Here is a 13,163-nt window from a genome sequence, read left to right as displayed (position 1 = left end):
TTCTCCCTATTGACACACTCGGTTCCGACGCGTATAATAACAAGTCATCGGCGTATAAGGACACCCTATGCTCTATCCCCCCCGTACTATCCCATTCCATATCCCCAAACTTCTTCATGTGATGGCCAATGGCTCAATCACAAGTGCAAACAGCAGGGGGGGGACATAGGACATCCCTGCCTAGTCCCACGGTGGAGAGGAAAGTATCCTGAGCTGGGCAGCACGGTGACGCAGTGGGTTAGCACTGCTATCTCACGGCGCTGAGGTCCCAAGTTCGATCCCAGCTCTGGGTCACTGTCCGTGTGGAGTTTGCACATTCTCCCCGTGTTTGCGTGGGTTTCGCCCCCACAACCCAACGATGTGCAGGATAGGTGGATTGAACACGCTAAATTGTCCCTTAATTGGAAAAAATGAATTGGCCACTCTAAATTTAAAAAAGAAGTATTCTGAGCTGATGGAATTCGTTGTTTTAATAAATCTTCCTACAATAAAACTATGTCATGGAGTTCTACAGGCTCAATGGCTCACAATAACAAACTCCTTCACTTTCGAATGAGCTTTAATAATTATTTTGAAATATGTTTTTAAAAATTGCTTCTGTTTTAACTAAATTACTATTCAAATGATAAATATGATTGCTGCAGTACCTCAATACTGGATTCTTAAGTGTTAAATGTGTATCTCCCTCTCCCACTCAGATGCATTAAAGAAGAGAAAGAAAAAGAGCATCCTAAAAGTATTCCTTTGAAGATCGTTACTAGAAATGTTGGGAGCTGTGTATATGTAAGTAATGTAACAGAACAATGAAGGCCAGTTGCAGTCTAACATGCTTGGCTTCATCAACTTCTCATGTTATTTTCCACAGTTCCAGAATTAACAAGTTATCTCAACTTTTCTAAAAATATATTTTTATTTGCCATATTTTCTTCATTTTCACAATACAAAAGAGAAACAAAAACAACCCCAACAATAGATGAAAATAAATAATCCCCCCCCAAACCCAAACCCCCCTCCCCCGATTTCCCCCCCTCAACAGTCAACAGTAACCAACTCCCGAAAGTGCATAATGAACAAACCCCAAGAATTGTAGAACCCTTCCTTCGCCCCTCTCAGCTCAGACTTCACCTTCTCCAGGGTCAAGAACTCTAGCAGGTTCTCCCACCCCCCGGGGCACAGGGTGAAGAGACTGACCTCCACCCCAACAGGACCCACCTACGAGCGATCAGCAAGGCAAAGGCTAAAACGCCTGCCCCCACTCCCACCTGGCCGGTCTGGCACTCCAAATATGGCTTATAGGGGACCAGGCTCCACATCCACCTGACCCTTACACCTCCACTGACTCGGCCCCCACCTTCAAAATGTTGCCTGAACTTCCTCCAGATCTTCAATGTGGCCACCACCACCGGACTCACCGAGTACTTTCCTGGAGCCATCGGAAGCAGTGCTGTTGCAGCGCTCGCAACCCCGACCCCCTACAGGGGCCCACCTCCACCGTAACCCATCAGGCCTCCCCCTCCTTGCTCCAGCCCCGCACCTTCTCCGCATTCGCTGCCCAGTAATAGTAGAGCAAGTCGGGAACATGCAGACTCCGCACAGACAGTGGCCCAAGCTGAGAATCAAGCCCGGATTCCTGGCGCTGTGAAGCAACAGTGCTAACCACTGTGCTACCTTGCCGCTATCCCCTTCCACAGCCCTGAGATTCTTAGCATGATAGCCAAGGGCTCTGTAGCCAATGCAAACAACAGGGGGGGACATAGGGCACCCCTGCCTCATACCCCGGTGCAGTGCAAAGTATCCTGAGTTCATGCTGTTAGTGCAAACACTCACCATTGGCTCCTTGTACAACAGCCTCACCCACGCCATGAACCATGGCCCAATTCCAAAACTCTCCAAAACCACCATCAACTAACCCCACTGTACCCGATCAAATGCCTTCTCTGCGTCCAGTGCCGCCACCACCTTCGTCTCTTGCCCCTTCATCTCCTGCCCCTCCACCGGCGACAGGATCACATTCAGAAACCTCCTCGCGTTCGGGAACAGCTGCCTTCCCTTCACGAACCTCGTCTGATCCTCCCCAGTCACCTTCGGAAGACATACCTTTTTTAGCAGCAGCAAAATTGAAGCCTGCCGCATCATCTGCGCAAGACACGCCTGCCCATCGCATCCTCAAACATTCCCACCACCAGCGGGGCCAACTTAACCCATCGGGTCCAACCGCCTTTCCTGCCTGCATCCTTCCAATCACCTCCTTCACTTCCTGCTGCCCCACCGGCCCCTCCAATGTTGCTCTATCCTCCTCACTCAGCCTCGGATACTCCAAACCGTCCAGGAAATCCCGCTCCTCCGCTGGTGGTTCCGACCCATATAGATCCCTATAAAACTCCTCGAAAGCTTTATTGATCTGCTCCGGGGCCACCACCATCTTCCCCATCTTATCCCGTACCTGAACTACCTCCCTCACCGCGGCCTCCCTCTGGAGCTGGCCGGCCAGCATAGGTCCTACCTTCTCCCCATACTCGTAGACAGCCCCCTTTGCCCTTCTCAACTGGTGCACCGCTTTCCCTGTGGACAACTGGTTGCACCTCTCCTGCAGTTCCTTCCTCTTGGCGAAGTGGACTGGGTCCGAGTCCCCTGCGTATCTCCCATCCAGCCCCAGGATCTCCTCTATCAATTTTTGGAGCTCCTCTCTCTCCTCGTCCACCTTAGCTTTGAACAAAATCACCTCCCCCTCACCACTGCCTTCAGAACCTCCCAAACCACCGACTGTGAAACTTCCTCAGTGCAATTAAACTCCACATATTCCTCGATTACCTTCCCGATCCTTTCACAAAAACACCGGTCCGCTAACAATCCCACATCCATTATCCACCCCGGCCTCTGGGTGCTCCCCTTCTCCAAAACCACATCCACCCAATGCAGGGCATGGTCCGAAATCACTATTGCTGAATACTCGGACCTCCTAACCCCAGCCATAGCGCCTTCCCCACCATGAAAAGGTCTATCCACGAGTACACCTTGTGTTTAGGGGAGAAAAATGAATACTCCCACTCTCTCGAGTGCAGGAACCTCCACGGGTCCACTCCTCCCATCACTCTCATGAGCCCAGCCAGCACCTTCACCCGCCTGACTGGGCCAGTGAACACGGCTGAGACCTGTCCACTTTGGTTCCTGCACCATATTCCAATCTTCCCCCCCCCACCACCATTAACACGTGGGTATCCAAATCTGGATGGCATCCAGCATCCTCTGCACCAACCTCTCATCATTCCAGTTGGGGCCATATATGCTCGCCAGTGCCACCAACCTCCCCTCTAATGCCCCTGTCACGTCCCTGCCCCCCTGGTCCGCCACCACATTCTCCATCTGAAACCTCGCCCTCTTGCCCACCAATACCGCCACCCCCTGAGCCCGACTATCGAATTCCGAATGGAAAACCTGACTCACCCAACCCTTCCTTAAGCCTCATCTGATCCTTCACCCTCAGGTGGGTCTCCTGCAACATCACCACGTCGGCCTTTAAGCTCTTTTTTTTTTAACAAAGATTTTATTAAGGCATTTATGGTTTTATTACAATAAAAGATACAAGTGCAAATGTAAACATAATTCCGGGCATAACATACACTTCCATCTCCCACCGTTCCCACCTAAGCTAGACAAAAATAGCCTAACTCCCCCTATCCCCCTCACTCCCTACCCCCCCCCCCCCCACTTATTGTATCTGTTAACAGTTTAGTTTTCTCCGAAGAAGGCGATAAACAGCTACCACCTCCGAACGAACCCTAACGTTGATCCTCTCAGAGTGAACTTAATTTTCTCAAGCCTGAGAAACCCAGCCATGTCGCTCACCAATACCCCTGAACTCAGGGGCTTCGAGTCCCTCCACGCTAGTAAGATCCATTCCGGGCTAGCAAGGAGGCAAAGGCCAAAATGTTAGCCTCTCTCGCCTCCTGGACTCCTGGGTCTTCCGACACTCCAAAAATCGCCACCTGTTGACTCAGCACCACCCTCGTTTTTAGTACCGTGGACATGACCTCCGCAAATCCCTGCCAGAATCCCCTGAGCTTCGGACATGCCCAAAGCATGTGGACATGATTTGCAGGCCCTCCTGCACACCTCGCACACCTCACACACCTGTCCTCTACCCCAGAAAACCTGCTCATCTGGGCCTTTAAGCTCTTTAAGTGTGTAAAACCCTCAATCTCTTCACCCCCCCCCCCCGCCCCCCCACCCCCCGAACCCCCTCACGTTCCACATTACTATTCTGACCAGGGTCTCTCAAATTCTCCGGCCATCACCTCAGTCAGAATTTCCACCGTGAGCGGTGCGGACCCAACCAGCGGTCTAGCCTCCGCCATCTTCCCTGCTGCCGGGTTCACGCGACAGCGAACTTGCGTTCGCCCCTTTCTTCCCAGCGGCTTTTTTTGGGGTCTTAGACATTCCCACCTTCCTTATGTCTTCCTGCACCAGCTTATTCAAAAACTGCCCTGGAACCGGGCCTTAAACTCCAAAAGCCAGAGCCTTGAGCAGGTGCTACCCAACGTACAACTTCCATCGACATGCCACCACCAGACCTCCAAGTTTATTACCTTGAGTTGGTGAAATAAACCTGTACAGCTTGGAATGCTTCTTTTATTCAATGGGCAGAATCTTCCCTCATTGCTCAGAGTGTCAGCGGTGGCGGAAAAATGGTTTCCTTCTCCAGCTGCACAGCTGAGTTTTCTCTCCAGAATTTAGTGCAATCTGTGCAAAAATGAATCTGAGGGTGTGGTTTATGCTGTCACTTTGGCGAGGCGGGGCCTGATAGAACCAGCATCATTAGAGGGTGCCCCGATCAGCAATAGAGGGTAAACCTTCTTCCCCGTGGGCATGGAGAGCCCCACCCACAAGCAACAGGGTACGCACGCCTCACCCCTCCTTCACAAGCATTGGGAACATGCAGGCCCCCAACAAACATTGGGGCATGCACCCTGCCGCCCGCCCCCCAACAAACCTTGGGGCATGCACCTTCACCACCCCCCCACAAACATTGGGGCATGCACCCTCACCAGCCCCCAACAAACATTGGGACATGCACCCACCCCTCCCCCCCCCCCCCCAGCGACCCCACAACAAACATTGGGGCACGCACCCTCCCCCATCCACAACAAACATTGGGGCATGCACACTCCCCCACCCCCCCCCCAAACAAACATTGGGGCACACACCCTCCCCCACCTCAAACAAACATTGGGGCATGCACCCTCCCCAACAAACATTGGGGCATGCACCCTCCCCCCCACCAACAAACATTGGGGCATGCACCCTATCCCCCCTCCCCAACAAACATTGTGATATGCACCCCCCTCCCCAACAAACATTGGGGCATGCACCCTCCCCCCATAACAAACATTGGGGCATGCACCCTCCCCCCTAACAAACATTGGGACAAGCATCATCCCCCCTCCCCAATAAACATTGTGACATGCACCCTCCCCCCTCCCCAACAAACATTGGAGCATGCACCCTCCCCCCATAACAAACATTGGGGCATGCACCCTCCCCCCTAACAAACATTGGGGCAAGCATCATCCCCCTCCACAATAAACATTGTGACATGCACCCTCCCCCCTCCCCAACAAACATTGGGGCATGCAACCTCCCCATAACAAACATTGGGGCATGCACCCTCCCCCCTAACAAACATTGGGGCAAGCATCATCCCCCCTCCACAATAAACATTGGGGCATGCACCCTCCCCCTCCCCAATAAACATTGTGACATGCACCCTCCCCCCTCCACAACAAACATTGGGGCATGCACCCTCCCCCCATAACAAACACTGGGGCATGCACCCTCCCCCCTAACAAACATTGGGGCACGCATCATCCCCCCTCCACAATAAACATTGGGGCATGCACCCTCCCCCTCCCTAATAAACATTGGTGCATGCACCCTCCCCCCTAACAAACATTGGGGCATGCACCCTCCCCCTCCCTAATAAGCATTGGGGCATGCACCCTCCCCCCTAACAAACATTGGGGCGTGCACCCTCCCCCATAACAAACATTGGGGCATGCACCCTCCCCCATAACAAACATTGGGGCATGCACCCTCCCCCCCCATCCCCAACAAACATTGGGGCTTGCACCCCCCCCCCCTTAACAAACATTGGGGCATGCACCCCCCCAACAAACATTGGAGCATGCAACCTCCCCCTTAACAAACATTGTGGCTTGCACTCCCCCCCTTAACTAACATTGGGGCATGCACCCCCCCCAACAAACATTGGGACATACACCCTCCCCCATAACAAACATTGGGGCATGCACCCAACCCCCCCAAACAAACATTGGGGCTTGCACCCTCCCCCCTTAACAAACATTGGGGCATGCACCCCCCCCAACAAACATTGGGACATGCACCCTCCCCCCACAACAAACATTGGGGCATGCACCCTCTCACCCCCCCCCAACAAATATTGGGACATGCACCCTCCCCCCTAAGAAACATTGGGGCTTGCACCCTCCCCCCTCCCCAACAAACATTGGGGCATGCACCCCCCCCCCAACAAACATTGGGGCATGCACCCTCCCTCACCCCCAACAAACATTGGGGTATGCACCCTCCCTCCCCGGCCTAACAAACATTGGGGAATGCACCCTCCCCCCTTTACAAACATTGGGGCATGCACCTCCCCACACCCCCAACAAAATTGGGGCATGCACACTCCCCCCCCCTTAACAAACATTGGGGCATGCACCCTCCCACCTCCCCAACAGACATTGGGGAATGCACCCTCCCCCCTTAACAAACATTGGGGCATGCAACCTCCCCACCCCCCCCAATAAACATTGGGGCATGCACACTCCCCCCCCTTAACAAACATTGGGGCATGCACCTTCCCACCTCCCCAACAAACATTGGGGCTTGCACCCTCCCCCCTTAACAAACATTGGGGCATGCACTCCCAGCCCCACAAACATTGGGGCATGCAACAATCCCACAAACATCGGTGTATACACTCCCCACAAACATCAGGGCAAGCACCTGCCACTCCCCCCCCCACACACACACACATCCCCAACAAGCTTGGAGACATGCACACCCCCCCCACAAGCATGGAAACCTGCACCCCCCACACAAGCATGGAGACATGCACCCCTCCACAAGCATGGAGACATGCACCCCCCCCCCCACAAGCAAGGAGACCTGCACCCCCCACACAAGCATGGAGACATGCACCCCTCACCACAAGCATGGAGACATGCACCCCTCACCACAAGCATGGAGACATGCACCCCTCACCACAAGCATGGAGACATGCACCCCTCACCACAAGCATGGAGACATGCACCCCTCACCACAAGCATGGAGACATGCACCCCTCACCACAAGCATGGAGACATGCACCCCTCCACACAAGCATGGAGTCATGCACCCCCCACTCAAGCATGGAACATGCACCCCCCCCCCCACAAGCATGGAGACATGCACCGCCCACAGGCATGGAGACATGCACTCCCCCCACAAGCATGGAGACATGCACCCCCCACACAAGCATGGAGACATGCACCCCCCACAAGCATGGAGACCTGCACCCCCCACACAAGCATGGAGACATGCACCCCCCCACACAAGCATGGAGACATGCACCCCCCACAAGCATGGAGACATGCACCCCCCCCCACAGGCATGGAGACGGGCACCCCCCCACAAGCATGGAGACATGCACCCCTCCACACAAGCATGGAGTCATGCACCCCCCACTCAAGCATGGAACATGCACCCCCCCCCCCCACAAGCATGGAGACATGCACCGCCCACAGGCATGGAGACATGCACTCCCCCCACAAGCATGGAGACATGCACCCCCCACACAAGCATGGAGACATGCACCCCCCACAAGCATGGAGACCTGCACCCCCCACACAAGCATGGAGACATGCACCCCCCCACACAAGCATGGAGACATGCACCCCCCACAAGCATGGAGACATGCACCCCCCCCCCCCACAGGCATGGAGACGGGCACCCCCCCACAAGCATGGAGACATGCACCCCCCCACAAGTATGGAGACATGCACCGCCCCCCCCCCCCCCCCACAAGCATGGAGCTATGAATCCCCCTCCCCACAAGCACGGAGGCATGTACCCTCTCCCAACGAGCATCAGGGTTCCCCTTCCCCACTGCATGGAGGCATTCACCCCCCCCCCCAACCAGCATTGAGGCATGCGCCCCCTCACGAGCATCGGGGCACCTCCTCTCCCCTCCATGGAGACATGCACCACCCCCACCCCGCAAGCATGGTGGCATGCCACGCCCCTCTGCCCCGTAAGCAGCAACCCCCCTCCCCCACAAACCTGGAGGCATTTATCTTCACCCCACAGGCATCAGGGCACCCCCCTTTCTAACCTCAATCAAATTCAGGGAGACAAAGTGACAAATGCTCACCTAAGGTGCGATCGGAGGGTTGGTGCAGACTCGATGGGCCAAATGGCCCCTTCTGCACTGTCGGGATACTCTGGATTCTACCAGCACTATGCCTGCTCTTGACGACCTTTCCCAGATACAGAAGCAATGTTGCTTCACAGAGCCAGGTCCCAGGTTCAATTCCCGCTTGGGTCACTGTCTGTGCAGTGTCTGCACGTTCTCCCTGTGTCTGCGTGGGTTTCTTCCGGGTGCTCCGGTATCCTTCCACCAGTCCTGAAAGACGTGCTGTAGGTGAATTGGACATTCTGAATTCTCCCGCAGTGTACCCGAACAGGCGCCGCAGTGCGGCGACGAGGGGATTTTCGCAGTAACTTCACTGCAGTGTTAATGTAAACCTACTTGTGACAATAATAAAGATTATTAGATTATTAAAGATGAAGGGCTGGATTCTCCATTTCTGAGTCTAAGTGCTGACACCAATGGAGAATTGGTGGAGTTTCCTGTCAGAAAAATCGGCTCCACACCTGCACCAATTCTGCCACGGGTGAGGAGCTAGCACTGGGGCTACTGGGGCTACGTGGAACACCAGCAGAACACACAAAAAACAGTGCAGGAATCGTTGGGTCCGTGATGGACACTCGCAGGGCTGACCAGCTGCAGACACATTTAAGCTATACACCCCCTACACACCCCCACTAATCGCAGTCCAAAAGATGGGACAGGTTGTGCTGGAGCGCCCATGGGTCGGCTGGGGCCAGAAGGCCCCTAGGGCGGTGCCCCGGGGAACGGGATGGTGGGGGGGAGGGGGTCACCTATACGACCCAGGGCACCAGGTTTAAAGCGGGCTGTCAGCAGCATGCGCAGTTGCATGGCTGCCTTGTCGGCCTTGGTAATGGTGTTGCGTACCTGTCCACCCCGACCCCACAGCCCACCTCCTGGCCACCCCCCACTACACCCCCCAGCCCTGGCAGAAGCCCCCCGGCCAACTGCGCGGCTGTCGGCGAAGTATGGCGGTGCTGGACACTGTCTGTACACCCTCTCTCAGCAGCCACCATGCAGGTTCACGATTTGTGAGAGCACACGTCAGAAACCCGGCCCATCGGAGGCAGAGCTTCGTGGGTAGGCCAACTAATGATATGCGAACGGTGTTTCAACTACGCACAGCGTGCATCGCATTGATGCTGTTTTTGAGGAGGAGGGACATCGCGATTCGGCGTCAAACCTCCGCCTGCCCCGATTTTGGTGTCGGGAGCTATTCTCCGCCCGATCGCATGCCTTCGGCCAATGGCGAATCCCGCCCAAAAACTTTGCAGTTCAGTTGTTACCTAATGAGTTTGTCCATCTGTCCTGGGGCGGGATTCTCTGACCCCCCTCCTGGTCGGAGAATCAGCGGGGGCCGGCGTGAATCCCGCCTCCGCTGGTTGCCGAATTCTCCGGCACCGGATATTCGGCGGGGGCGGGAATCTCGCCGCGCCGGTTGGCGGCCCCCCCCCTGGCAATTCTCCGGCCCGCGATGGGCCGAGGTCCCGCTGCTGGAATGCCTGTCCCGCCGCGAGAATCAAACCACCTCTCTTACCGACGGGACAAGGCGGCGCGGACGGGCTCCGGGGTCCTGGGGGTGGCGCGGGGCGATCTGTCCCCGAGGGGTGCCCCCACGGTGGCCTGGCCCGCGATCGGGGCCCACCGATCCGCGGGCGGGCCTGTGCCGTGGGGGCACTCTTTTCCTTCCGCCTTCGCCATGGTCTCCACTATGGCGGAGGAGGAAGAGACTACCTCCACTGCGCATGCGCGGGGATGCCGTGAACGGCCGCTGACGCTCCCGCGCATGCGCCGCACGCAAAGTCATTTCCGCGCCAGCTGGCGGGGCGGAAATCAGTCCGGCGCAGGCCTCGCCCCTCAAGGTGAGGGCTCGGCTGCTCAAAATGCGGAGAAATCCGCACCTTTGGGGCGGCGCGATGCCGGACTGATTCGCGCCGCTTTTGGCGCCGGTCGGCGGACATCGCGCCGATTGCGGAGAATCCCGCCCCAGATTTAAATTCTGAAGTTAATACCTCACACGTAGTCCTTTTAAAAATGTAATTTTCACTGAGTAAAAGCTTTGTGAACAGTTACGCTTTAGGCAAGAACGGAAAGAAGGGAAAGCAAAAGGCATATTAACCTGCCCTGTGTCCGTACACAAGTGCTTTTGGTGTGAGCCCTGTAAAAGCATGACTTGGCATCCAGCATTTCACAATTGACCAATTTATTTTAGAATCTTATGTGAATAAAAGCGGTTGTTTAAAGAGAATTGAGATGAGAGCAACTGATTTTGAATGACATCTCTTTATTAATATCTCAGTTTTAATCTTATCAAACAAATTTTAATGTCTAGAAGTCAGTGTAACTTCCAAGAGTTAATGTGCAACTGCTTTAAGATATACAGAGCAAAATATCACATTGTCAAATTAGACCATAGAACTCCTACAGTGCAGAAGGAGGCCACTCGGTCCATCGAGTCTGCACCGATCCTCCGAAAGACCATTCCAACCCCCACTCCCTGCCTTATCCCCATAACCCCATCTAACCTGCCCATCTTTGGACACTAAGGGGCAATTTAGCAAGGCCAATCCATCCAACCTGCACATCTTTGGACTGTGGGAGGAAACCAGAGCACCCGGAGGAAACCCAGGCAGACACAGGGAGAACGTACAAACTCCACAGAGACAGAGACCCGAGGCCGGAATTGAACCCGGGTCCCTGGTGTTGTGAGGCAGCAATGTTAACCATTGTGCTACCTTGCTGTCCCTTGAAAAAACAAGTTATTGTCCTTTTTTCTGACAGTTATGTGTACTGAGCGAGCATGGCTGATTTGTGCAACGTGCACTATCCTGCAAAACCTCAAGCTTCCATATAAGTGCATCGTATTAGTGAAATACTCTTTGATGTATTTTGGCAAGTGTTTCAATGCTAACATTTTTAAAGAGTGCACTGGTTTGGGAAGATGAGAAAAATTAACCCCAAGGGAAAAATCATAAGATTCACTGTGCTTTGATTTTGTTTTTGGTCAGCATTTTACTTGCAACCCACAGTACCAGAGATTTCCTTCAGAGGGAAGGATGGAAGATCAAGTTTCCCTGTGGTGCCTCGCTATCCAGTTTACAGCATCCATTTACACAATGTAACAATTGTCGAACAAAAGGCCATTACTTTCATATTTATTCGAGTATCACAGATGTTGCAGGAGGAGGAGAAGGTTGTCACAAGAAAGTGATCAAAGTCCACCAGTTAGAACTGGAGTTTCACCCACCAATCCAGAGCCTACAATAATCTAGATAGGGCACTCCAAGAAGCAGAATTTTAACTACTCCAGGGAATAATTAATCTCACTGGCTGAGTCACTTACTAGGCACTCTGTATGGCTTGAAATATAGAAATACAGGTCCATGCATCAGGTACAGGCTTATTAATAATTTTCTAATAATAAACAAAAACTATAAATAAGCCCTTTTTTTTATTGGGGGTTATGTTGAGATTGTGTCGCTTTGACCCAGCACGGCTGAAGAATGTCTCATTCTCTTTCTGCAGGTTGCGGTATTGGCCCGAGCTACTGCTGCTCCAGTTGCTCCCACTTCCAGCGATGGGAACTCCTCTCACTTTTCCTTCCCCGCTTCACCCTGCTTTTAGTTAACTTGGGTTATTCCCTCTCTTGTTACTGGTCTGCTGGTCAATTAAGACCCAGGCCTCAAAATGGTTCGCATCACACACCAGGACTACTGGCTGGTCTGTTTGGGAGTAAAGATTTTCAAAATAAAATCAGTAAAAAATATTTCTGATGTGAGACACAGACTACAACAGCAAAGCCACAGAGGCCATACTGTCAGAGGTTTGCCAAGTTCATATTCAGAACCAAATGCCCTCCTAGTTTTGACTGGGGACTAAAACACAATCTGCGATGTGTACAAAAATAGCTTGGTGAAAAGGAAAGAGTTCACTGCCCTATTATGAAGGCATCAATATAGATTTAAATTGCATTTTTAATAAGTTCTCTTCACCTATTTCTTTCAGTCAAAGGTCTTGACTGTGAACAACACAGATACAGCAAATGATGTTGTTGCCATGACACTCCAGCAGTTTGGCATCACAGTAAGTCAATAACAAATTACATCTATTTTTAGATTACGTTTACTAAATTTAATATTTTTTTACTTTATAGCCTAATTAATTTTTCAAGCTATTTATAGTTACCTTGCCCTTTGGAAACTTTCAAAATCTGTTAGAAGTTCTCCAAAATCACATCAGGATTCAATTATTTTAGATTAACCATATGACTAAATATGACAATTATATAACTGATGCCCTTAAATTTCAAAACCTTCATTAACCAGGAATAGTAAATCAAAATATATCCTAATTTTATTTTATGGGATTTCAGATGATCAAATAGCTTTGCAAGAAGAAAAATGTCTCATGTGATTAATTTATGGAAAAATATCATCCCAGACCCTGAGCTGGATTGGGTATTATTTAAGTCTTTAAGCACAGGGTACCATAATAAGTAACATTCATACCACACAAGTGTCAGGCAATGACCATCATCAACAAGAGAGAACCTAATCATTTTCCCTTGGCATTCAATGGCATTACCATCACTGAATCCCTCACTATCAACCTAGGGGTTACCACTGACCCAAACCTGAACTAAATCAGCCATTTAAATACTGTGGCTTTAAGAGTAGGTGATAGGCTGAGAATACTGTGGACAGTAACTCACCTT

At 52.5% G+C, this 13,163-nt stretch overlaps 1 protein-coding gene across 2 annotated transcripts in view; it reads left to right on the top strand.

Moving 5' to 3' along the window:
* The window catches only part of arhgap20 (Rho GTPase activating protein 20), a 202,951-nt gene that overhangs the window by 87,813 nt on the left and 101,975 nt on the right, over positions 1-13,163 (top strand). The window contains exons 6-7 of one of the 2 annotated variants that reach the window (XM_072476805.1): positions 699-783; positions 12,455-12,532. In XM_072476805.1, coding sequence (XP_072332906.1) covers positions 699-783; positions 12,455-12,532 — 163 coding nt within the window. The remainder of the gene's footprint in view (positions 1-698; positions 784-12,454; positions 12,533-13,163) is intronic. The other variant, XM_072476806.1, reaches the window with a different exon arrangement.

The sequence above is a fragment of the Scyliorhinus torazame genome, chromosome 15, assembly GCF_047496885.1.
Source record: "Scyliorhinus torazame isolate Kashiwa2021f chromosome 15, sScyTor2.1, whole genome shotgun sequence".
NCBI classification, from domain to species: domain Eukaryota; kingdom Metazoa; phylum Chordata; class Chondrichthyes; order Carcharhiniformes; family Scyliorhinidae; genus Scyliorhinus; species Scyliorhinus torazame.
This window is presented reverse-complemented; position numbering and strand designations above follow the sequence as displayed.